Source organism: Sturnus vulgaris, chromosome 7 (genome assembly GCF_052056855.1).
Source record: "Sturnus vulgaris isolate bStuVul1 chromosome 7, bStuVul1.hap1, whole genome shotgun sequence".
NCBI lineage: Eukaryota > Metazoa > Chordata > Aves > Passeriformes > Sturnidae > Sturnus > Sturnus vulgaris.
Window position 1 is genome coordinate 35534039 of NC_142249.1, and position 25305 is coordinate 35559343.

The following is a 25305-nucleotide window of genomic DNA, read 5'->3' on the forward strand; positions in this document are numbered from 1 at the left end:
CAGCTCCTACAATCAGAGATGGTCTTTTCAGGTAACTCTCCACACCTTCACCCTCCATCTGTGGAACCCACTCATACAACACCTTCATACAACAGCTGGTTGAATCAGTCAGGTATCCACCCCATTACAATTTAAATTCCAGCCTTGCTGGAGAACCTGCAGAAAGAATCAGTTTTGTTCCTACATGATGGTTTATTGTTTGGAAAATCAGATTTTAAGTTAAGCAGATAATATTTCCCATCGTTTAAATCTGGATTTCCTTATTTGAGTACTTGTGTTTGCAGTGTTCTTCTCAAACCCCATTATGAATGGGATCTTTATTCCTAAATTAACTGAATGTCTCTGTGGAGCTGTGCCTGATGCTGCTTTGAAAACTGTTAGTAGACCAAAGGGAGAGTGAGAGTGAAGGCTTGCTCAGGCCTGCAGTTCTGATACAATCTAGAACATTCTTATTTAGAGTGTGCTCCATTTAATTCAGAACCTTTAAGAAGTTATTTTGTTGACTTATGAAAGTTAGTAACTAATCTTGTAAATGAGAAATGAAATGATGCCTGGTTGATTCCTTCTGCTGCAATGTGAACAGGAGGCACAATAATTTGCCAGAGTAACAGACTGCATAATTAACATTCACATCAACATCTGTAAGATTGCTTTGATGAAACTGTGCCTATATCCCAAGGCCTTAATTTTAAAAAAAATAAGTAATTTTCTTCTGCATTAAAAAATATATTGCTGTGCCAGTAGAACTTGTTCTTACCAATGCACGATTTTTTTTATTCTGGAAAGTCTCAGGTAAATCTTCCCAGTTATCCAGCTGTATGTCCAATGGAATGAAATTATGATTCAATGGTTCACCATCCTAGACAAGCAAACAGTTTTGTTTATAGATGCAGTGTAGCACAATGTAGAAGAAGTAATCTGTTTCACGTCAATTTTCCTCCCTTCCGAATAAATTTAGTCCCTCAAGGTAAATTTTTTCCAGAATTAACAATAAGGCACAGAGATAACAGCAAAAATGCAAGAAAGATGATTCATACTAATCTACCTAAAAGTAACAAGGCTGACCATTTTAACACTTAATAGATCTGATTTTTTTTCTTTGCAAATAGTTCAGAAACACAAACTGCCTTATATTAAACTGAAATTACAATCCTCTTGACTGAATTCTAAGGGAAATGAATGATTGGAGATAGGAGAATGTCACTTCATTACAATTTAAAATAAGAATTCTTGAACATTGTTTATCATACTTCTTTTTAATGTCTGGAAAAGTTCTCCACTTAATTTTTAAAGGAATAAGTTGTCCCAGTGGGTACATCTAGCCAAGGAACTTATTGATGATTTACAAGCCTTGAGAGAAGGAGTCAAAGCAGAATTCCCTGGTGTCTCACTATTCAGCAGATTTTGTGCAGTATCTGACACAATTAATCGCTAATCCCAGCAAAACCCAAACCAGACAATTGCCCAAAACCCACTCCAAATGCATCTTTGTCTGAATAAAACATGTGAAGCTAGGCAGCAGCATACATTGTAAGTACATTTAACAAATCTTCAGATACAAGAGGAATTTTTGACTCTTTTGACTTTTCACAGCTGCATCAGCCTCATAAAAAGGTCTCATCCCAAAGGCTTGCCCTCAGTTATCTGTGCTGCTTTAGTGGCACCTGAACACACTGATTCACTCAGTAATTTGAAGAAATCTTCCCACTGGACTTTCCTATTACTTGAAAGAAGAAACTTTCAAGTTCTGACCTCCGCTTGAATAATGACCTGGAAAATTCCCAGCTGCTGGTTTCTGTACCCAATCACCACTGCAGGTTAATGAGAATGTGCTTTATTCAGGAAGTTACTGACTTATACACAGCATCAGTGTTGAGCTTTCTGAAAATGTGGTGGCAATATTTTATTTACTTAGTGTGTCAGGATTTACTGCAATTTTTTATTTGAATTTTGAATGTTACTCTATTAGAGTTATTTTGTGATAGGACACTGTAATAATAAAAAAGGAATTTTAAACAACTCTCACTGGCATTTCTAACAGATGATTTAATGTATCAGCCCAATTCTGTAAGTCAAGAGAAGTGTTGGAATTATGTATCTAAGGAATTATTATTTAATTCCATTGAGAAGAAGAACTAGAATTATAAACTACCTAATTTTTGTACATTTCAGTTAATACAAAAATATTAAATGCTTTTACATCAAACAAAACAAAAGAGAGCATACAGAAACATTTCATAGGCCAACATTTTCCTCTGCAATTTGAAAATGACAATAACATGCATATTTCAGGTTTACCTTTGTATAGAGGTGGATTCTATCAGTATTCTTGCTTGCACAAAACATAAGCCCATCATATATTTGGAATGTGTCTGATTTATCTACAACAAAAAAAAATGTTGGCATTAAATTTTTTTATTCATTTATTCTACTATGACCTTTAAAATATTATTAAATATGTATCTAATTCCAGAACAACATAAGGTGCAGAGCTCAAGAAGCAAACTATGAAGGCATTTATGTATTTTATTTTTCTGTTTCTCCTGAATGACCCATGACCTGTTTTGCCTGTGTCTGTCCTGAGTTCCAGTAAAACCATCCACATTCCCAGCTGCTGGTTTGACACAGTCCTGAAGTCAGTCAGCTCTGCTTTGCTCCAGGAGCTGTGAGGAAAGGCTGGGCTTCCAGCATCTAAATTCAACAAATGGCCCAGGCTGAAAGGAGAAAGTCTCATGCTGGTGTTTGTACTTCTGTGTTTTGGAGGTGTAGGTTTTTATTTAAAAGCCATTTTTCATGGCAGAGGTATTCAATTCAGTTTCACAATGGGACAGAATTGTTCTTTCAGAGTCCCACTTTACCTTCTCCACATTCTTTTTCACTTTCTTCCTTTTCAGTGCCCTGTTGTCTGATTTCAAGAGATTGATTGGCCCCCAATTCCCCCAGATTTCCTCTTCTGCCTTCAGCACTGCCCTCTGCTCTCTCTCCATCTCTCCTGGGCTCCTCTGATACTCCCTCCTCAGTCTGGCTCCTGGGAGCTTCACCATTTCTCTCACCTAAAGACAAAGAAACAAGCAACGTGATGATATGTGTTACTTGGCAGGTACCTAATAAAACATTGAGACAGGAACATCTCACTGAAATACAAAGAAATGGCATTGCATTCTCCAATATTGTTATGGTGCAATCACTTAGGAAGTTAGAGCTAACTTACAGCTAGGAGAACAAACACATGGAACAAAGCTTTTAATTTATGTAATCCCGTGCACCCAGATTAATGTCAAAATATGTATGTAATAAACAATGCAGTTACAAATCCTACATTATATACAGTTATTGTATACCATAAACACACAAAGTCGTTTTCCAGGCATTGATTTATAGCTGTGGCACTCAGAAGTTGTCCTTATTTGAACAAGTCCAGAGATTTAAATAAATAAAAAAGGAAGTAAAAAGAAGCTTACCCATGGCTTTGCAACTGAAATGACAAACATTGGCATATATTTATAAAAGTGTTCCATTAATTTTCCAGATAGCTTAAATAAATTTAGTAATAGAAGTCTACTGTGAGCTGGTGGAGAAAGAAAAGCCATATTTTCCAGATAATGTCTCTCATGACAAATACACAATGCTCAAGTTAATAAAACTCCAACACCACACTGCTTAGTTTTGAAAGGTAAAGAAAAGCTTTGCTGTTTAATTGTAATCAGAATAACCATAAACCTCTAGGAAGATGAGAGGGACATTTGCTGCAAAGAAAACAGGGGATATATTCTTCCTTATGGAATTTATATCCTGTTAACATTTTATGGGCATTTTTTACTTGTTTCAAGTTACATTCATGTAAAAGATCCTTGGGAAAAGCAAGTCTAAGGAGGATCACTAAGGAGGATCACTTGAGAGGTATTTATTCATGTAAAGACACAACTCTTCATATTTTCCTGGATTTCTGTGTAATCATAGGTTCAAAACAATTGTATTTACTGAGCCTGATCACAACTGAAATGAAAATGCATCTTTCCCTGTGCAGCACCCCTTACTCACCATCCCTGCTCTGGGGGCAATGGCACATCTCACAGTAAGGCAGCAGAGCATTGTTAATGTAAGTGCAAGCACTGCAGTGCCAAACTTTATTTAAAGCTGTACTTTCACTTGAAGTATTTAAGCCACAAGGACGGAATTCATTGTTTTTTTCTGAAAACAAAGAAGGCTTTTTTCCAGTCAAAGATGTTTTCTTTTTATTACTGGAGTTGACTGGGGTTGATCCACTTATGCTCTTTGCTCTTTTGGCTTCATGTTCACAAGTATCTTCATCACAGATTGTCTCCACCTCACTTATTCTTGTGGAATCCAGGTTTTCATCGCTCTTCTCTGCATCCTCTTCTTTTGTGACTGCAGGAGATTCTGAATCATTATATAACAATTCATCACCAGAAAATCTTTTGCGTTTCTTCTCCGTGGAGGATTTGGGAGAAAAGAAAGAACGGATGTCATGCTGTCTGTCCTTTTCAAACTAGGGAAGAGGAAAGAATAAGAGTCACAGAATCATTTAGGCTGGAAAAGACCTTTAAACCCCATTTATGACTGCATCAGAAAGTGTTAAACAAATTATATCTTTAAAGAAAGATAACTTCAAGAACAAACAGTGAGCACAGAAAGCAATTCAACATTCCTCTCCTGCTTTCAGAAAAGTATTTTTAATATTCTCCTGGAAATTCTGAAATGGCACTACCAGAAAACAGATACACAGAACTGATAAGCTGTCTTTTTTGAAGATGCTCATTACAAGGAAAGGCTTTCAAACACTGTTTTAAATATTAGTCCAATTAATTCAGCACAGTTAGCAAAGATGCCATTTGAACAGAAATTACTTGGTCTTATCTGACTCCGAGGGTGACTCAGTCACCTAAACAAAACACAAGGACCCATCAGAAGATGTAAGTGACATTTATTCCCCACAGAGCACTCTTCCCAATTTCATCTAAGTTTTAAAATAGAATTTACATTACTTTTTCCTGCTTTTTTGTGTTTCTCCATTAGTAATGTCTGAAGTGCACAGAAAAGTGAAGTAAATGACTATTACAATTTTTTTTAATTAAAGGAAACAAAACAAAGTTTCAAGTCTTACATGTGTAAATAAAAGCTCATTTTGGACATCTTCTAGACTTTCATTTGGGGTCCAGGTCTCAGCAAAACTCAAAAAATCCCATTTGTCCTTATCACCTTCTTCAGCCTGCATTTTCTCTTTCCTGCCATTCAAGGTGCTGCCTGTGACTTTGGCCTGCAGGAAGACAATAATGGTAAATGCTGTATTTTGCACACTACAACCAGTGAAGCTGTACACAAAATGTATTTATTGAAGATAAAAGAGAATATATACACTGTGTACATCTCTAACAGCCTTAACATGTTTTGTTTGGCATGTGGAGACAAATATAGGCAGAAATATTTAGTGACAGGACTTGTAAGGTAATTATGCTGAATTACTGAGCTTTGTTTAAGGAGACTCATAATGCACCAGGCAGGATGAGCTTTAAGGACCCTTCCAATCTAAACCATTCTATGATTCTCTGACTGCTAACAACAATTGGGTGATGCTGCCCTGGAGTTTCTGGCCTTCTGATGTTGACATATTCATGTTACACTTTCTCACACTCTTCTTGTAAACAGTGGATTGTTTGCATTCCTCTTTGGAGGAAGAGAGGATGGATGGACATTGTGATGAGCCAATGAAGTCAGAGATCTCTCCATCACTGTCCAATCCACGATCATTGTTAGATTTCCATAAATAGTCATGTCATGTAAATAAACTTCTCTTCTCCTGTTCATCTAACTTGGAGTCAGGTGTGTGAGTCTCTCTCTCTTTCTGTGTGCATCACAACGACCACAGGGTGATATTTGTGGAAAATGGCAACAGAAGAAAAGATAGTGTAATATTGGCTCTACTGAAAAAGAAGTATCTGAGAATGCTTCTGCCTCTCAGAAAGGAAGCTTAGGCACAACATTCATGAATGTTTAGGCACAACATTCATTCTATTAAAAAATAAAAAGCCACAACAAGTTCTAGCTGTTACAAGTGAGCAGAATGCCTGAATGCCTTAAAATTGTAAACTGAGAAACAGCAGCAATGAAAACTTAGAAGATAAAAAAAAATCTCCTGTGGATATGAACCATCACGTTCCCCTTGGCAAACACTTGCTATCTCTGCATCTTGAATGAAGAGCAAAAAAAACTAGAAAAGACTAAATCAGAACAAACATGGACATTTTGATGATCAGCAATTGCAGGTGTTTCGATCTGTCTTAGAGAGTGTTCCAGATAAATGAGACTGGTGGCCCTGGAGTGCAACCCCAGGCAAAGGGAGCTCTGATCCCCTGGCCCCAGTGCACACCCACCTTGCGGTTCAGCATTGCCCACATGAGGGTGTCCATGGTTCCTTTGGCAATCAGGAAGTGAACGTTCACAGAGCTGCACTGCCCAATGCGGTGTGCTCTGTCTTCTGCTTGTTTAATGTGGCCTGGATCCCAATACAATTCAGCAAACACAACGTGAGTGGCAGCAGTGAATGTTAAACCCTAAGCAGAATAAGCAGATGCATTCTTTAAAAAAAAAAGATACCACACTATAAAATTGATTATCTCATTATCTTTAGCTTTAAAAATGTTGTACACATCATTTTAATATGGGAATAAGAGGGTAGTCAAGGTGATCCTCAACAGCAGATGGGTTTATTTTATTGATTCTTCCTTGGGCCTCAGATTCAAAAAACACTTCAATATTGTGCAAAGACTGCACATTGCTTTTCATTATAGAATAACATCTATTTCTTATTAATCTAGTGCTTTTAGAGAAATGGAGTTTTTCTAATTATTCAAGAAGGAGATACTGCTGCTTATCATCATATAGCTCAAGTAAATTCAATAGAGGCTTAGAACAGTTAACATGATTAGTGCAAAGAAATGAACACAGGGTTTACAAAGGAGAAATTGCACGAAGATAAATTGCCTTCAGTAAACCACTTCAGTCATCAATGATTTCAGTAGCTATATTCTTCAAGTGCATTAGTTCACATATTTTCTGTTCTGCCCTACCTGACCAGCTGCCTGAATACTTAAAATAGCAACCCGGGTTTCAGGGTCCTTCTGAAACTGATTGACGAGGTGAATCCTCTCTGCAGAGGGAACACTCCCATCTATTCGGATGTAGCGAGCCTGTAACATAAGAACAGAGACTAAATGACATCATCAGCGTCTGTTTTCAGAGTCAACCCCTCTCTGTCCCCCAGTAAAAATAGGAAAAGGACTGTTTTATTCCTGTCATGGGGATCAGGATATATCAGCACTCTTTTTCCCTTTGATTTAAAATTAAGTCTCTATTTAGAGAACTGTAGACTTCGTATTCCTTGTTTGCAAAAGCAGAAGATAGAATTAATATGGGATCTTAAAATGGAATATTACACAGAAGACTCTGGGATTACCCTGATAGAATTTTTAAAAATTCCAAACAGTTAAAAAGAATGAAAACACAAAATAGCAAAGTTAGCCACCATTCCCTAGCAATAGTTGAGAGTCCATTATCAAAGTAGGGTGAAAGCTGTTTGCAAACATTTTTAGTGCTTTGAATTCAACATTCAGGTGAGATGATAGTGTGCAATTAAAACCCCTCAAAAATAGAGACATACTGGTAGAAAAAATTGGAAAACAATTGCTACGACATTGATTTAATAATAATAATAAAGTCATACCAGATACAAGTGTGTTTACATCATCCTTAAACACAAAGCAGCTCTTCAGAACCACATGATCCCTTTTAATCCAGTGGCACTGATCCATGTACACATAAAATCCTTCCATTCCTGTACTCATGTGCAGTTCTGCTGAATTCCAACACAGCTGAAAGCCATTTGTGTAAGTGAAGGTAAATCTGTGTGCCCATTTGTTAAGGCTTTACCTTGCTCTCTATCACAGCCTCTGTGCAGGCTTGAAGCATGCTCAGGTGATGGGCAAAGACCAGGAACTTCAGTTTGTCATTGTCAAGCATCATTTTGATGTAGTCCTTGACTGCTCCTGCCTGCAGTGAGAGAGTGTTTTCATTAGTGAGACACAAAATGTTCAAAAAGAGTTTTTATTTTCATGTCTTTCAAATCCTTGTAACATGAAAAGGTAAATTTCCATATCTTTTCTTATCCATGTCAGAATTTATCAAACACTGACATTTCTAAGAATCAAATAATTCAGATTAATTAAAAAAAAAAAATACTGCAACTCGATGTCTTTGAGAAACTTTATTCCTTCAGAGAGAGAACAACCCCACATTTATTCTCAAAAGATCATATAATTACATAGCACTTCTTCCAGATGTAGATAAGATGTTGATAAACCCCCTTTTAATTCAGACGTCATTATTTGATGTTTTAATCCATATTTGGAAAAAACAAATATATTTCAAACAGACAAGGTAATATTTAATCAGAACTTCTGTATCCACACACACAATGCCATATACCAAAACTGAAAGAATAAATTTGGTATGTTCATGATACCATAATCATAAAATATTGCTCTATTTATGCATTCATAGAATTCTTCTGTGTCAAATGTAATTTTCAGTATCTTTTGCAAAAGCTATTAAAGCAATGATGACAGTTAATAACAAAATTTATCAGTGATCAACAGTTAATGCAATATACACTGCAGCAGATTCCTTTTTTCATTGTAATGGGGCTCTGCCTATTCCATAAACATACAGGGGAAAAGAGAGTGTTTCTCCATGTCATGGTTATAAACCAAACCAAATAACCTCATCTCGTGTTCTGGCCACTAAAACCAATTTGATGAGGTTAAAAACACACACTGGGTAATTTAGGGATATAAAGGAAAGACTTGCAGGCTCACCTTGGCAATGGCTGTTTCCTTATACATGCGTGTGATCAGACTCATGACTTCAGAAAAGTGGCTTTCAGAGGCATCTGAACTCAGACTTCTCATTAACTTCTCCCACTCTGCAAAAGTGGCATTCAGATTCTAATTGGCAGAAGAGACCAGTGGTTAGACACAGAGTACAAAGCACATTCTACCTCAACACGTATGTTTCAAATGTGAAATGTTTAGGAACTTTGAAGAACTCTAAGAAATTTGGCTAAAAGTAAGTGTAGGATTCAAAATCTATGGGAAAAGAAGAGAGAAAAGACTGTACTAGAATCAGAACAAATTTTATAATTTATGAAAAAAGATGCTGTATTAATGTTCTTTGTGTTACATTTTAAAAACAGTAACAAAGATACTCTGCTTTATACTCACACAGTCTTTGTAAGTACATATAATACACATGCAAACATAAAAATACATATCCATACATAGATATTTCCATTTCTTAACAAATGTATTTTTAGCAAAAGTGGAAAATTTACTTTTGCTGCAGCTTGTGGGAGGTCAAATGGAATACGCTGCCTGACTTTGGGAGGCAATTGAGTTAGGACATCTTTCTTCAGTCTTCTGATCATTATTTCACTTAAAAGTTGATGTAGTTCGTCTAAGTTTGAAGCTCCTCTACAATCCCATTGCCTTCTTTTACCAAAAAACCTGAAAATGATAAATTAATACAGATTGTAAATATGAGATCTTCCAAATTCACTAGAAATCTTCAATACCTAATTAATTTTAAAGCACTGTACTGGATGTGAAAGGGTGCTTCAACTTCCCAGCATCCACCACTGCCTGCAGGAGTCACTGCCCATCACCTGCACACAATCCTGTGTCTATTCCCAGCTTCCCATACTTCACTGTCCACAGGAAACAAAGGTTTCAGGTTTAATTTTGGAACTCCTGTTTCAATGGACTAAAGAGAAAAATATACCACCATGAGAATAATCTTTATTATATTACAGACAGGAAAGCCATCATGAAAAACACAAATACCATCATCAGTATTCCTTTTTTTCCTCTCCCTAAGAATTCCTTCTTAGCTACTGCCAGAGACAGGATTTAAAGCTTAAGCTATCATCTTTTAAAAGTGAAACTATTTAATGAGCATGGTTAAATAGAAGAAGAAGGTTTAACATTAAGAAGCTAAAGTCTGAAAAGAGAAAGAATTTATTAACTCAGTCTTCCCTATTCTTTCCTTGCTTTGCTGTTTTTGAGGAAGTGTTGCAGCAGGAATAGCAGCTTTTCTCTGTCAGCATCACCAGGAGACAATAAAATAATGAACACAACAGATTTGGAGAAAAGCCCAGGTAGTGTTTTCCAGGGCCAGAAGAGTGTGTTACAAGCACATAGTTTTTATTAAAAGACCAAACAGCAACAAAACCCCCAGAGAAACCCCACAATCATTTAGAGATTTTTAAGCCTTATTGACTTTATCAGCAGTGTTCTAATTAGCTGAAATAGCTGAATATAATCATTTGGAAAAGGGGCTGAGGGAGTCACTTCTGCACTGGTGAAGTGGGAATAGCACAGATGGAAGACAGCAACATCTTCTGCTCATATCCCTTCCTTGGTTTATTTATCTGCCTGTCCTTACAAAGGCCTGCTTCCTCCACCCTCAGCATCAGGGCTGTGACAGAAATGGCAGGCTAAACCTCACAGAAATAATTTGGACCTGATCTTTAAAACAGGTGTCTACGGATACCTAAGGAAAAGCCACCCATATTTTCACAGGAAGTGCTGCATAAAATAATCCTATCAAGTTTATTACCACAGGATGTTTTGTTCCAGCCAAATCATGAAGAAAGTTATTCATTGAAAGCTTGCCAAACCCTGAACTTGATTTTTATTACATTTATGGTATTCCAAAAATAAGATAATCATCTATGATTGAGTAGCTAACCATGCTGTACCCACGCGCACTTGTGGTGTGAAAATTACAGATGCATTCAGTCAAAACACCATGGAAAAAATAGCATTTTTCTGTCTGAAAATTAGACAGTGATCTTCCATGTTATTTGAAGTTAAATACTGAAAAAGTGCATATGATGGAGGGAGAAAAACAAGTTTTATGAAAATGAAACTATGTAATTATTATTGTAAAAATTAAATCTAAATGCTAGCCAATTTTTCTGGCAAAAATTTGTTATTCTGAATACATGCAAAGTTGTAGATACTAATTTTTTAGCTAAGACAGCCTGTGAAATACAGAGACAAGTACTGGACTTTTTTCCCATCCAAATGTGGTGAGTTAGCAAAAAACCTGGATCCCACAATAAAGAGAGATATAAATTATTACATGACCATGAGATTAAGACTGAGAGTCAAAAACTCCAGTTCTGAAGGTAAAACATCCACAGCTCATATTAACAACTGTAAATGTATAAATAATTTTACTTAACAGAATGCTTCAACTTTATTTCAAATGTTAACAGTGTTAATTAATTAATTTAAGCAGTATCATCCTTTTCCCAATGCTCTTTGATGGAGGAGATGGTAGCTGACCCTGAGTTTCAAAGCCAGATGGTGTGATAGAGCAGTAGAGGTACTACCCACTCATTCTCTCACTTGGCATGACAAGAAAAATCAAAGATACTCCTAAGAATGTAAATAAGCAAGGGCAGTAATACCTGACACGAGCATCACAGTATCTTTTAGCATATTCATTCCAAGTCCCAAACCTTCTTGGAAACAGTGCCTCAATCTGCATGAAGAGCTGTATAAAAAATAAAATAGCAACAGTAAAAAAATTAAAAGTTGCCTGTGAATGTAAGAAATAATCAATACACGGTTCTTGTGCTAAGTTTACATGAATTTGCACAAAAACCACATAGCTTAGCCTGCATGCAGAAGAAATTCCACAGGACACAGGAGCCTTCAGAGAAGACATTTGTGGGAAGCCCTCAAAGAACAGAGCACTCAGACCCCTGTAACAGCACTGACAGCTTGGAAAAGATTCACATTGAACAAGAAAGCATGGATGACATGAAGTCATTCCTAAAAATACAGATTTTATCATTTGCCACGTTCATGGGCTTCTGCAAAGCTCCATTGCAGGTATTGCACGAGTGCTCTGCTTCCTAAAGTACATGAAAAACCTACTCAACTCTTAAGTTTTACTTTAAAAAATGGACAATATCAATACAGACCAGAAATTTCACAGCTTTTTTCCTGCTGAGTAGCAGGAGGTAAATACCAGTTTAGATGACCTCAGCCAGGTAGGATCCTGCTTTACAAGCTGTTATACTGTCAAAGCTTCCTGGCTTCTGAGATCATTTTCTATACATTTAAAGACTTTATACAAAGATTCTACTTATAACACAAAACTGATTAAAAATATTTAATGCTTTTTATACTCTGCCTTGTAAGCCATTGAAGAACATCAGTATCACTAAAATAATAGTGAATTAATTAAAAAATCAAATTATTTTCCATCTGGTCATGAATTTTGATTCCATTGCTGTGGTCAAGGACAGCTTGTATAGAATTTCCTTTAAAGACCTTCAACAATGATACTGGTCTCTGTATCCAGGTACAATATAAAAGTATAACTCTAACTTCAGTTCTTCACCCAGCGTTGGTTGCAATGTCTTTGTACAGGAAGTTTTAGTAAATATCCACACCCATAAACATAAACATTCATATTAAATTTTTAGGTAAGTACTCATGATACACCAAGCCCTTTTCCATACCACATATATCTTCCTCAAGTTATCACCTCTTTGAACATAGTAAATTCATAAAAGGTCTTGACATAAGTTCTATTTACACAGTGAGGAATTCTGAAGCATAAAATATTATTTATAAAACTCTTTTAAGTTTCCTGAATACAAATCAGCTCTTATATTCCATTTCCCCTCTACATTTGATAAATAAAGGGTTCAGTATAAAATCCAAGAGGGTTTTTGTTATCTCTCTGCTCCTCCCTAATTCCATAAGCTGACTTTCCTTCAAAGGAAAATTTGTCATTCTGGATGTGCAACAAGCACAGTCTGTATTTTGTTCCACTCAAGTGAACCTAAGGAATATTCAAAAGACCAATCATAAACTAAGAACTACCTTTATCAGATGATGAAGTAGAAGATTTAATACAAGATCCTGTCTACCAAAGACTCCTCCACCCAAGAGAAACAAGCAGTTCTCTGCTTAGGCTCTTTATTTTCTATTTCACCCAACAGTCTGTAAAATGCAAGATTAATTCCTTACAAGAAACACTGTCTCAATTCACCTGTGCACAAGCTTGAAACAAGTTTGTAAAATCAACTCAAACAAATAGACATTAGTTTAGTTTCTTACAGTTGTCCTTCTTAAGGCAGCTAGTGCACCTTTTGATGTCATAATGCATGCAACTGAACACATTCAATGTTCATTTATTACTGACACCATCCTCAAAACCAAAACCAAAACAAAACACAACATGTCAAATACCTCTTCAGGTCTTCCTAGAGCAGGAGTTCCAGTAAGGAGAACAGCTCTGAGAGCTTTCTGCACAATTGGCAGTAAAATCTTGCTACGGGTGGCATTTCTGGATTTCATGTAGTGTGACTCATCAATCACAACCACCTTAAAGTTCTGCCTGTACAAAGTGTCTACCAAAGTCTGTGCATCAGATGTTAAGAGTCCATACCCCAGAATTGTTACTTTGCTCGTTGATATTCCCCTGAAAGAGAAAATCCACAAGTTTTCTTAGTACATTTTTACTGTAGGACAATTAATACAGCAGAGAGATTATAAAACATTAATCTCAGAAGATATGCATGTCTCCTTTTGGATTGATTGACACATGGGCTGTCAGGCTAACAACAACAGCTTTTGGTTTTAAAACATCTCACACTTACCAACCACACACATTTCATAATCATTTTCAGAAGACACATTACATTTCAAAGGAATTTCATTTATCTAGATGCATTGCTTCACCCTGTGCTCCTTTCCAGCAGCATCCCATTGGAAAAATCCACTTTGTGGACAAAAAGTTACACACAAGCCAAGATCTTTATTAGCACCCGAACACCTGAAGCAATCATGTCTGTGCAAGCTTTCTACTGCTCTGGGTACAGAGAGTCCCCTCACCAGCAGCCTGACAGGATTTAAGCAGACTGTGTCCCTGATATTTGGGCACTGTGAAAGTACAGACTGCTCTGAACCTCACCACCTGGAAAAACCATTCCTGTCAGAGCTGTTATCCAGCTTTTTTGCTCAAACAGTACAAGAAGAAAATAAAAAAACCTGGAAGCAGGGAGTCAACATGGCACAAGATGAAAAATGAGTCTTTAACTGAAAATGAACTGCTTATAACAAATTTCAAGATGGGTACAGGTCCAAGATATAAATTGATTCGAAATCACTAGGGAGCACTGTGGCCCTTCAGGAGCAGCACAGGAACTCAAAGCTGTTAGACACACAAGTCACCAGGACGGGGGACAGAGCTGGTCTGACACCACTGCCCTGCTGGCATCATTCCTGTTGGTTCTTCAGTAGCAAGAGATCAAGAAACTAAGGAAGCTGAAGTTTCCTTGAGGATTTATGAGGAAGAAAGTAAATGCAGCTACTCATTCATGCTCCTGGATATGGAAGGCACAATAGTTTGAGCACTGGCACTGTGAGCACTGCAGACACTGGTTGTCACTGCACAGATAAATGCAACCAGCAAAGTATGAATTTCCCATATTCTTTCTGAAGGGTACATTAAAAAAAATCTGTTTTAGTGCAACCAATTTATTCAAGGAACTTCCATTTTCAAATTTAGCCAGAAATTACAAACCTAAACTGATGCCTATGTTTAATTTAACCTGTATTAATCAAGAAGTTAACACTCAAGCAGTGAACTTAGTTCTTGAAGTTTGAAGAAAAGCAAAATATTAAACTGAGAGAAATCAATGCTTAACATATGGAAGCAGAATTTAACAAAATGCTAAACCAAGTTTGGCAGCTGCATTTTTGCATTTTCTTACACATGCATGAAACACTTTTTACTGTTAAAATATTAATTAGTTCAACAGCAACCTCACTTATAGCTAGGAAGCCTCCTGGGAGTTAAATGAGCAGAAATCCAAGTTTTCATCTTTCCTTTTTGAATAGAAGTAATAATAGTTACTATTCCTCTAAAAAATCTTAAGAGGAACCGAATTTCATTTGCCATTTAATTTCCCCATCATTTCTCCTAGTCCACATTTCCCCTTTATGCATCCAGCACTATAAGCACCGAGTGCCTTTTAGATAAATACCTTTTAAAAAAAAAGAGCTAATTTTAGTTTCCATATTCCTGTGATTAACTTAAATTTTGACTATCAGTAGGAATTACCCTTTGATGAAGCTTTTAAAATGCATTTTCAGTTGGATTGCTGTGGTTACCAGGAAGATTCCAAGCAGCACATCTTGGCAGTCAAGTCACTCTGATATTCCCAGAAAACATGAAGATCAGTCTCCCTCACACCAAAGTTTTAGAAGAACATCTAAACATTACCATAAAATCAACCAAGTCATTTACAGTAAAGCAGACAAAAAACACCCTTGCAATTCAGGGTAATAGAAGAGTTATTCTAATAACACCCAAGACACAGCCTCTCTGATGAATTCATGCTATTAAATCTAAAGATAGAAAGCGTAGGTCATGATGACCTTTTCAGTTATTTAGGGATTACTTATTCGAACTTACAAATTTTCTCGGCGTGCTAAATGGAATTCTAACAGTAATTACTTCCTTATTTTGTAATGTACACCAGAAGTTCTCCAGAAATGTTTTACAGAAGCTAATTAATTCATCCGTGTTGAGAAATAACTGTGTATGTTCAATTTGAGACACACTGAAGTAATCTAATTTTCAGCAGACAAGCATTTGCTACTTGCAAAAGGCAGATCCCTCAACTTCTAAGAAAATTAGTAACTACTATAATACAAAAATAGAAAACTGTGAGGAGTGGCTGATACCACAGAGGAGGGTATCTGATAGCCCAGAGAGTGGCCCTGCTTGAGCATGGGGTGGTGAGTAACCCTTTTTAGAGAAGAATAACAAACTGTACTCACCCAATATCAGTTTTGTTCTGAATGATGCTAATGTCATCTGGAGAGAGTTCTGGAATCCATTTCTCCATCTCATCCACCCAAGGATATCTCAGAGAGGAAGGCACTACAATTAAGAGAGGCCATTCATTTTTATAGTAATATGAAATGGCAATTGCTTGAATTGTTTTTCCTAGCCCCATCTGGGAAAAGAAAAGAAAAGAAAAGAAAAGAACAATATTAAAACCAGAAGTCTCTGCTCAGAAAACATATTCCATTCAGAAGAGCCCAAAATAATTTGCAAAGACAGAACCAAATCAAGAAAACCCAGTCAAAGAGCTACTTATATAGAACGTATTTAATTATCACTTTGTTACCACAGATCATCTTTTATGAAACAAGATTTATCTAGTTAAATGGATTAATACACGTGTTATATCTGGTTAGCTCATCAAAGTCAGAAGAAGCATTTCCATTCACCTCAGAAGATTTTCAGTTCAGAGTCTTAATAGGAGAGACTAAAAAGACCAAACTCCTTAACTTGTTAAGCTACCAGAAACATTTCAAAAAGACTGTGCAAAGGATAGAAAAATATAGGATGCCTTCTTACTATAAAAACAACTTGGTCCTTAATTGCATAGGCAAATGAAGAACAAAGAGCAGTGGGAAGAGCTCTGCATTTGACCCAGTGAGTCAACAAAAAGAAACTACTGCTCTGATTCACCAGAGCTGATGGTTTCTCTTTGGCCTGTACCACAAATGAGAAAGCCCAGATAGTGAGAATTCAGATGTACAGACAATGGGAAGATTCAACAAATAGATTTACATTTAACAAGAAAGTACATGCTTCATACTGTCAAGGTGGGAACGCTCCCATAAGTGAATAATCATGGCAACAGATGATTGCAAGATTCAGAATTCAGGGTTTTGTTTAAAAAATATCAAATTCCCCCTTCTCCCACCAAGATTTTATCAAAGAATGCAGCTATTTTCTCTACTTGTTCACATGGTAAGAGAGAGCTCCCAACTCCTGTGAAACATCAAAGCAGAGACAGGCCTTAAAATGCTCTGTGCAGGTTTTCCATGGAGTCCAGTAGATATTTGAGTGGATTTGCTGCTATCTGACTACTCACAGCAGTGAGACATAAAACAACAACTTACATCTCCAGTATTGAGTCTAAATGGACTAAAATAATAATATAATGAAGAGATTTCCCCAGTACAAAAGAAAACCAATTTCTCTACTATTACTAGAAAGAAAATAATAGGAAAGCTACTGTAATACTCAGTTTTCATTCAAAATTGCCAAGTTTTCATTAAAACTTTCCTGCAAGTTCCCCTTGTGTCACCAGTAGTTCTTAGGCCATCTGAAAATAAATCCAAGTGGAAAAAAAACCCCAACAAAATAATATTCATTTTTAGTTTGCTGTCATGGCTGCGTCCATAACTCAGGCTGTGCAGACCCTGGTGATAATCCAGGCACTGAGTTGAAATGAATTATAGGAATAAAAGCAGGGCTCTTGGAATCAGCACAGCCAGGGCTGGATGCAGATCCCACAGAGCTGATCAGCAGGCTAGGTAACAGAATGTGAGAGACTTGAAAAACTGGAGAAAATATTTATTATGGTCTTGGGTTTTGATATAAATTAATCTTTCTCCAGCATGGAAATAGATGACACTAAAATTTTGGGGGAAAATTTTGTCTGTCCCCACTTTGAGAAAAAATGGAAACATTTGTAGATCACCTTTCAAAAAATACTGGTTTTATCTTATTCTAATCCTTGTATAGTTACACAATCCAGGGATATTTACAGTGGTTCTCTGACCTTGAGTTTTCCTCCATAATTTCTTTTTACATAGAAGCTCACAATACTGGTATTTAATTTTATCACCATTTTCTTATTTAGAGATAGGTCAAAAAGCACAGGATACACATCACTGCACAATACTTCCTCCAGTGCCACCACCTATTGTCATTACCAAATATAGGATCTTTATTTTGGAATAAATGTATCTTCCAGGACTTTTTATTGCTAACATAATTATGCACAGCTCATTTTCTAGTTCAAGGAAGGAAATGAACTGTTTTAATAAAGAAATAGCTACCACTGATATTTTGATTTTTCCCAAGCTTCCCTTTTCTCTTCCCTAAATACTTTTGTATTCTCCACAGCTCCCAGATATTTTGCATTCTATGCCAGCATAGTTTATCTCCAGATGTAATGAGATTTTTATAGTATGAGGAGATGCTTAAATCCCAATAATCCATCTCTCTCTCCCTCCTGGTGTGTCAAGAAAACCCAAATTAGAATTGTGAGACTACAGCAATTCTCTTTTTCAGAAAGGTTTCTTACTGGCAACACATCAAGAATATTATTACAAAATGTTTTATCTGTGGGAAGAAATGCTGGACTCAGATGTCCCTAATATGGAATATAACATATATTTTCAAATGTATGGACACAATGAATTTTACTTCTACTACTTGATCAGCACACTTTTAAAAATTCATCTTTGGAAACCATATCTGTTAATAATCTCTTTGGGCCAGGAATATCTAATAATGCATTAAAAATAGCCAGCTATTCAATTATAAAGAACTTTTTAAAAAATCAACTGAGTCAGTGTTTTTAAAATGTAACAGTACAGGAGATTTAACCGACAATTAAAAGTAACCTTTTAAGTTTTCTCAAGGATTCTTCTAAACTTATGTCAGGTTTCAATTTTTCTCTCACTTAGGTATTTTCAGGATATCGGCTGACTATCACAGGAATTAGGATTCTTTCAATAACCTTTCTACCCACACCTCTCAAACAAAAAAAGTCACATCTGCACAAAGTGCATTAACACCAGAAAAAACAGTGTTAGAGGAACAGGAACATCACTTACCTCATCAGCAATCATACACCTAATCAAGAAACAAAAACGGGGAAAAAGGAGAAATTAATACTGAATGTAATACATAAACCAATACTTACAAATTGTTTACTATGCATTTAAAATCTGGATTTACAGAACTAATGAAAGAAAAAAGATGACTTCATTCCTCCAGATATCACCTACAAAAAGTGAATTTGCTATGAACTGACAGTAAGTACAGCAATTATTCTAAAAATGTTTATTCGGTTTGCTGGCATTACTGCACAACTTGAATTTCTGCTTAGATCCAGGGATAGATTAGTTGTAATCATTAGAGACACTTCCAAGGCAAGAAGTATATCTTCAATTTTCTTTTGTCTTTCAGAAACAGCAATGTTTTTGCTGCTTCATGATTAGAGATTATTTATATGTCAGAATCATTTTAAAAATGTGTTTCCCAGAGCCGTAACATTTGTTTTGAAAGAGAAGCAGACACTCCCTCTCCCCCTTCAATTGTACCAGCTAAAGTATTAGAAAATGAATTTGATTTTTTGCCCATTTTGGAGTCACTTGGCAGTGCCACTCTGTGAAAAGACAATGACAACTCCAAGTCCCAGTCATAAAAAACAGTAAATTCTGTTCAGCATATTTACATTTTGTAAACATTAAATGCCATCTTTGACATGAATTTCTTAAAGGTATTTTAAGACTATGGGATTCTATATGTACCATGTAACTCAAATATAGTGTTCCTTCCAGGAAAAAATGGGAAAGATCTTCTGGGTCTTAGTGTCTTAAACAAAATTTAACACAACAAGATATTAACATTCTGTATTTTGACCCAGAAAAACCTTTTCAAGAAATAGAGAACTACTTTTTTAGTGGTAGTTACTCTGAAGTTAGCGTAGCTGGCCACAAAAAGATAAAATGTTTGATATTTTCAGAACCAACTACTGTTTGCTCACTCTGCCTGCCAGTATAAATTCCAGTGTCTACTAATTTCTGCCGTTTCTTTCAACTGAGGTAAAAAATGAATTCAAAATTAATTCTTATACAACTTCATTTTTTGTAAGCAACAACTATCTATTTGCAATTGCTTTGCAACTTCCCCACCCAGATGTTAGGGATGGAGCAAACAAGAAAACAAAGCAAGAAAATATAACAAAACAAAGCCTCCAAGTCTGCACAGATTTACAAAGGGAAAAAAAAAAAGGCAGGAAGAGAATTATTTTTAGTGGCAACTCATGATTGTGGGGCCTTAATGTCTGTGATTTGCAGCTGGGCAAAGACGTTTATTTGCAGACAACTAACACACAATTCTAATTTAAAAATAATGTCAGTTTTTGCTCAAAGATTGTTTTTTTTTTCCATTCAATACTCATTGTTAATTGCTTGAACTGAAGTTTACAAAACAAGTCTTTCTTTTTAGCAGATTCTTTGAGGCCAACTGCTTTCAGTACATTCATCATGTTTTTAAAAAACAGTTTGAGGCCTGAAATCAATTGGAATGCACAATAACTTACTGTTGCAGTAGTACTCCTAACACAAATGCAGCAAATGAGTAAGACTACAACTAACAGCTACAGAGCAGAGAGAGCTCAAGAATAAACCACAGATCTTCTTCAACAATAAAGATTATTCATTGTAAGAATATCAGAGCTGAAGTACAAATATAGCAATAACCAAGTTGCATCTGGTAGAAAGAAAATGTGGTAAAGAGGACAGGAATGAAAGCATGCCTTGCCAACTTCTGCTGATAAATACAGTATTTCTCAGCAAATCAAATTTTAGTAGAATTGCATAAATAATGAAATGTTAATTATGCCAGTTCAGACAAACAGAAAAACTGAGAAGAGGTAAGATCCTATTGCACTATTCTTTAGCATAGCTGAACTATTTGGATGCTTCTTCTTCCTGTCAGGATAACAAGCAAAAATGAAGAAATTCAGACTGGTTTACAAATGGCTCTGACAATTAGAAACTGAATAGCAAATAAAAAACCACCAACTTTAAAAGTATGTCAACCACAGGAACATGTTTTCCATAAAGCTAGATTTCTTCAGTAGAGTGAAATGTAGCTATTTAAACATTGATGACTTTATCTGCTGAAGAATAAGAAATAGTTCTGTTATTCTTTTTGCACTTATTTTCAGACTGTACTCATAAAATCTTTGGTGCTATAGAGTATTCCCTGTTTTCAGGTCTATTAACTTCTTACATAGCAGCAGCAAAGTCGATGAGTAAAATATTTGTAGAAACTCGTCATTTTGTTGCTGGTAAATGAAGGAAAGTACAAAGTAGCTGCCATCACTTTACCCATAATAACTCTGCAAACAGAGGTTACATTAAGTCATCAACACAGTTTTATGCTCATTTCTGCAGTACCAATAGAGACAGTCCCACAGAAACACCCCTATGCTTAAAGCTGGATATCTCTGATGATATTTTGCTAGTAAGTATTCACTCTCCTCTCCTGCCCAATGATGAAATTGGTTGGTCATAAGTAGTTGGGATTTTCTTCCTCTACTTGCAATCCCTCTATTTTTCAGCATTTAAAATTCAACCCGACACATCACAGATTAAGATCAATCAAGTGCACTAAATTGGTTTTAAAGCTCTAGTTAGAGTTATCTGAATGTGTAAAGTCCTCTGTGATTATACAGTTAGTGACATGAATCACTGCTTGGATCCACATTGCTCAGACTCAAATTCCTGAAGTGCTACAGTTTTAAAATTGCTAATTTATGCCAATTAACATTATTGACACTCACACCTGATAAAATTTTGACATGGATCACAAGATTGAGTTTATTATATACGTAGAAGTTAATACAACTAATATAAGTAGAAATGGAGGATATTGAATTTATTTTATGACCTAATGCATTTTAAAGCATTCATCTGTGTAGCTTTCATAGTTTTAAAACAAGAATCCTAAAGGTGTCTGCTTAATGTAGTTACAAATTATAAGAAGTCCAAAATTTTTTCATTGGATTCTAGGGCAATGAAAAATAGCTCATAGAGGAGAGGAAAATCATGAAATGTCTCCAGTTCACAATAATTAGATTTGAACTGTAAAGAACTTCCCCATCTTTATAGCCCACATCTCACAGAACTTACAAGCTATCTAATAGTTAGTTGCACTAAGCTGCTAAAAAGCAATACTTTACATAACCTTAAAAATATGCAGCCTCTATTTAAAACAAACTTCAGTATGTTCTATATTATTGCAGTCAGACAAGCTGCCAACATGGACATAAAGGTTCCATGCTGTCAAAGCAGAAGAAACAGATCTTCAGCTACATTGAAGGGACAAATATGTATTTTTGTTTCACATATTTTGACTGCAAGAAGACAGACTTCTTGTTCTCTGAAGTTCAATTAGTCATTTCCTCTCAACTGGTAGTTACCCAATCTGAGCTTCATCATTCATATCCCATCTGTTCATATGACACCTTAATAATAGCTCTATCCAAGAATATAAATCACAGCTATGATACGCAGATTCATATCCTGTTATAAGCTCAGCCCACATGGTCAAAAGTTTCAGAGAAGCATAGAAAAAAATCATTTGAGATGTCTCAGTTGCACTTACTCTCAGCAGCAAAGTCCAACCTGCAAAAAGCAACAGTCAATGGCAAATTCTTTCAGATTCTTTCGCATTTTATGTTTAAATGTTCCCCTTCTTCAGAGTGAATCCCGTGGCTTGAATCTCTGTCCATTCATCAAGGAAATCTGCTATTTTTTTCCTAGCAGAAAGCAGTAGAATCTCATTGGGATGCACAGCACATGCTGCTATAACCTTGCTACTATTCATAACCCTTTCTCAGTGTAGGGTTAGCAATGGCCTTTGGACACAGTAGGACCTTTCACAAATAGAAGGGAACCATAGTTTGGACCTCCACTAGACTGTAACAGCCCCGGCATTTTGAGGTGTATTAGCTTGAAAATAAAACCATGTTTTCCTTTTAATAAGCAAACACAAAGAGCTTTGAGTGAGGACATACCCTGGTGAGTGAACACACCTGCAGAGAGCAAGGTCAGCTGTGCTGGGGCACCTCAGGTGCACACAGGTCCAAAACCTTACTGCCATTCACTGAAAAGAACAAATGCATGCACTTGAGGTTGTACACAAATCCCAGCTTCCTTCTGGATGTAGAGAATCCCATAGTTGAAGGGACCACCCAAAGCTGGATGAGTCAGAACCCCAGAACCAGACTTTCAGCACTATCAGAATAGGCTTGGTACTTGATACCTTGCAAAGGTATCAAGCACCAGGCAAAGGTGCACTTACATATTCTTACTACAGCAAATCTTAGAGAGAAACTCGAAGTAAGCAAAAAAACAGGGTGAAGGAGCTAAGACAGAAACCCCAAACTCCAGATAGAGCCCTCTGAAAGCTCTAGCAGGAAAGCTGTGCCTCTAAAAGGACAGAAAGAATTATTTTCAAACCTCAAAAAACACAGAAAGAGTTCCTGGTTGTGTTGATGTCAAAAAGATTGGAATCAGCTTCGCAAAGCAGAAGGACAAGCAGATCTTTAAAATTTTATGCAGATGAGCTCACTGGAGAAACAGAAGGAAACTGAGGCTAAGCTCATGTGGCATATGTCATAGAGCCACACAAAAATAGCCTGCATCAGAAGGTTAATGCTAACACAATTTTATAAAATGAGTTTTAGGGAAGAGCAAACATTTAAATGAAAATCATTTCTATTTCTGCGGTCTGGGTTACATTCGGATCGCCCCTTCTGAAATGTCAGCATTATTAACCATGCAAACAATACAGCTAAAGTTTCTTATATTAATTATGGCTACTGCAGTAAAGTATTTCTGCAAAGAGAAAGAATCTCATTTTGAACTTTGCTCTTGGAGGAATATTGATGAACAACACACTGGAATTAAGGTCTGTACAACTAAGATCCTACCAAGTCGAACAGCTGGTGTTAGAGGTTTCTTATAAATACAGAAATATTTGCAATAATATCCTCTCTAGAGAGTTGTGCTTCCTTACATGGTAGACTAAAAACTAAAGAGGTACAGCAATCCAATACATCTGTTGCTTGCTTGTAGGGATAATTTAACTTCTTGATTGATTTTCAGCAGCTATTTATCCAGGAAAAACCACTAAGAACTGCAGGTAGCTTTTTCAGAACCAACTCCTTCCCTTTTAAATGCATTTTCCAAGGCAAACAGTCAAAGCAGTAGCACTTCATTTTTTAAAACACTGAAAAATTTTGTTACTACTCAAGCAAATTAAAGCTGTTTTTTGTTAATGCAGGCTTTGGAACATGTTGTACAGAGGAAGCTCGAGTCTTTCTTTCACTGGTGTGGGTGTCCTGATATTCTTGGGATTCTCACCTACTCATGTGAGTCAGTTTTATATAACACTACAACATATAATTTACCTCCTACACACAAGCCAACACTTCAGCACTAACATCTTAACCAAGGGTTATTTAAGGAATCTGAACTTAGAACATTTTTATATAAAACTGCGCAAGCAACCATTACATTTGTGTGTCAGTAATCACAGCACGCAGTCCTAAAACTAGAACAAAGAGAGCTGACTCCCTTGCAAAAATAATCAAGGGTGTTGCATCAAAAATACTGCTCCAGAAGATGTAAGAGAAATCTTACCTTTGCTCCTGAGCTACACTAGGTGTTCAAAAAACCCCCAAGTAATAAACCCCCTACCTTTGATTTAACATAACATAAAATGCGACATCTGCATTGTTAATGATTCTGAAAAGGAGTGCAGAGGAGAATGGTTGTGCTGCCTTATGCTTTTCTCCAACACTCCTCTACATGTGACTGAAAAACCCACCTAAAATGTTTTATTAGTATTAGAAAGCTCTCAGACCACATGTTCTGGTATTTTAGCTTTGGCAGAAATGTGTGGAATAACACATTACAAAGTGGTCAAGTTGAAGGTTAAGCTCAGATACTTCAATAGGTCTTTAGAATGTATTAATGGAACTGTTTAGGTGAGAAAAACCTCCAGCCAAGAAGACACCCAACAGTGATAGTGAAAACTCCTCATCTATTCAGCCACTGGCTTCAGGGACAAATGGGTTCAGCAGCTGACTCAATGCAAGAAAACAGTTAGAATAACTTCAACTAGTTTCAGCTACTGATAATGGAGGCTGCAAATGTTAACCTTGCTGTTAACTGGCAGGACTGAAATACCTGTGAGCAGCAGTAGAAGCCTTCCTTAGTATATATGCAGTCTAGTGGCTTTCAATGAAATGTACACACTTATCACTACTTTCCCAATAAACTCTGCATTCCCTGGTGATCTGGAGCAGTTTTCCCTTGTGCCTATGCTCTTCCTCTCCTTCCAATTTGCATTAAGTCAGTCAGAATGTGACTCATACTCGTTTAAGACCTCCTATTCGCTCTCATTAAAGTGATTTGTCTCAGAACTGCTCCCTCACCTCTGTCCTCTCCTGGGTGCTGTGATTAAACACCAACTTCTCATCATGGACTCCCACACAAACCATCCCTGCACACAGCTAACACCAATTCT

General features: G+C 36.4%; 1 protein-coding gene across 5 annotated transcripts in view; it reads right to left on the reverse strand.

Annotated features, from left to right (window-relative positions):
* The window catches only part of ZRANB3 (zinc finger RANBP2-type containing 3), a 41129-nt gene that overhangs the window by 4079 nt on the left and 11745 nt on the right, over positions 1-25305 (reverse strand). For 4 of the 5 annotated variants that reach the window (XM_088168372.1, XM_014870813.2, XM_014870814.2 and 1 more), the window contains exons 3-16: positions 18810-18828; positions 15945-16123; positions 13347-13578; positions 11549-11634; positions 9407-9578; positions 8892-9020; positions 7948-8067; positions 7089-7208; positions 6393-6572; positions 5126-5278; positions 4042-4510; positions 2859-3053; positions 2299-2381; positions 758-859 (exon numbers count right to left, since the gene is read on the reverse strand). In XM_088168372.1, coding sequence (XP_088024498.1) covers positions 758-859; positions 2299-2381; positions 2859-3053; positions 4042-4510; positions 5126-5278; positions 6393-6572; positions 7089-7208; positions 7948-8067; positions 8892-9020; positions 9407-9578; positions 11549-11634; positions 13347-13578; positions 15945-16123; positions 18810-18828 — 2239 coding nt within the window. The remainder of the gene's footprint in view (positions 1-757; positions 860-2298; positions 2382-2858; positions 3054-4041; positions 4511-5125; positions 5279-6392; positions 6573-7088; positions 7209-7947; positions 8068-8891; positions 9021-9406; positions 9579-11548; positions 11635-13346; positions 13579-15944; positions 16124-18809; positions 18829-25305) is intronic. The other variant, XM_088168373.1, reaches the window with a different exon arrangement.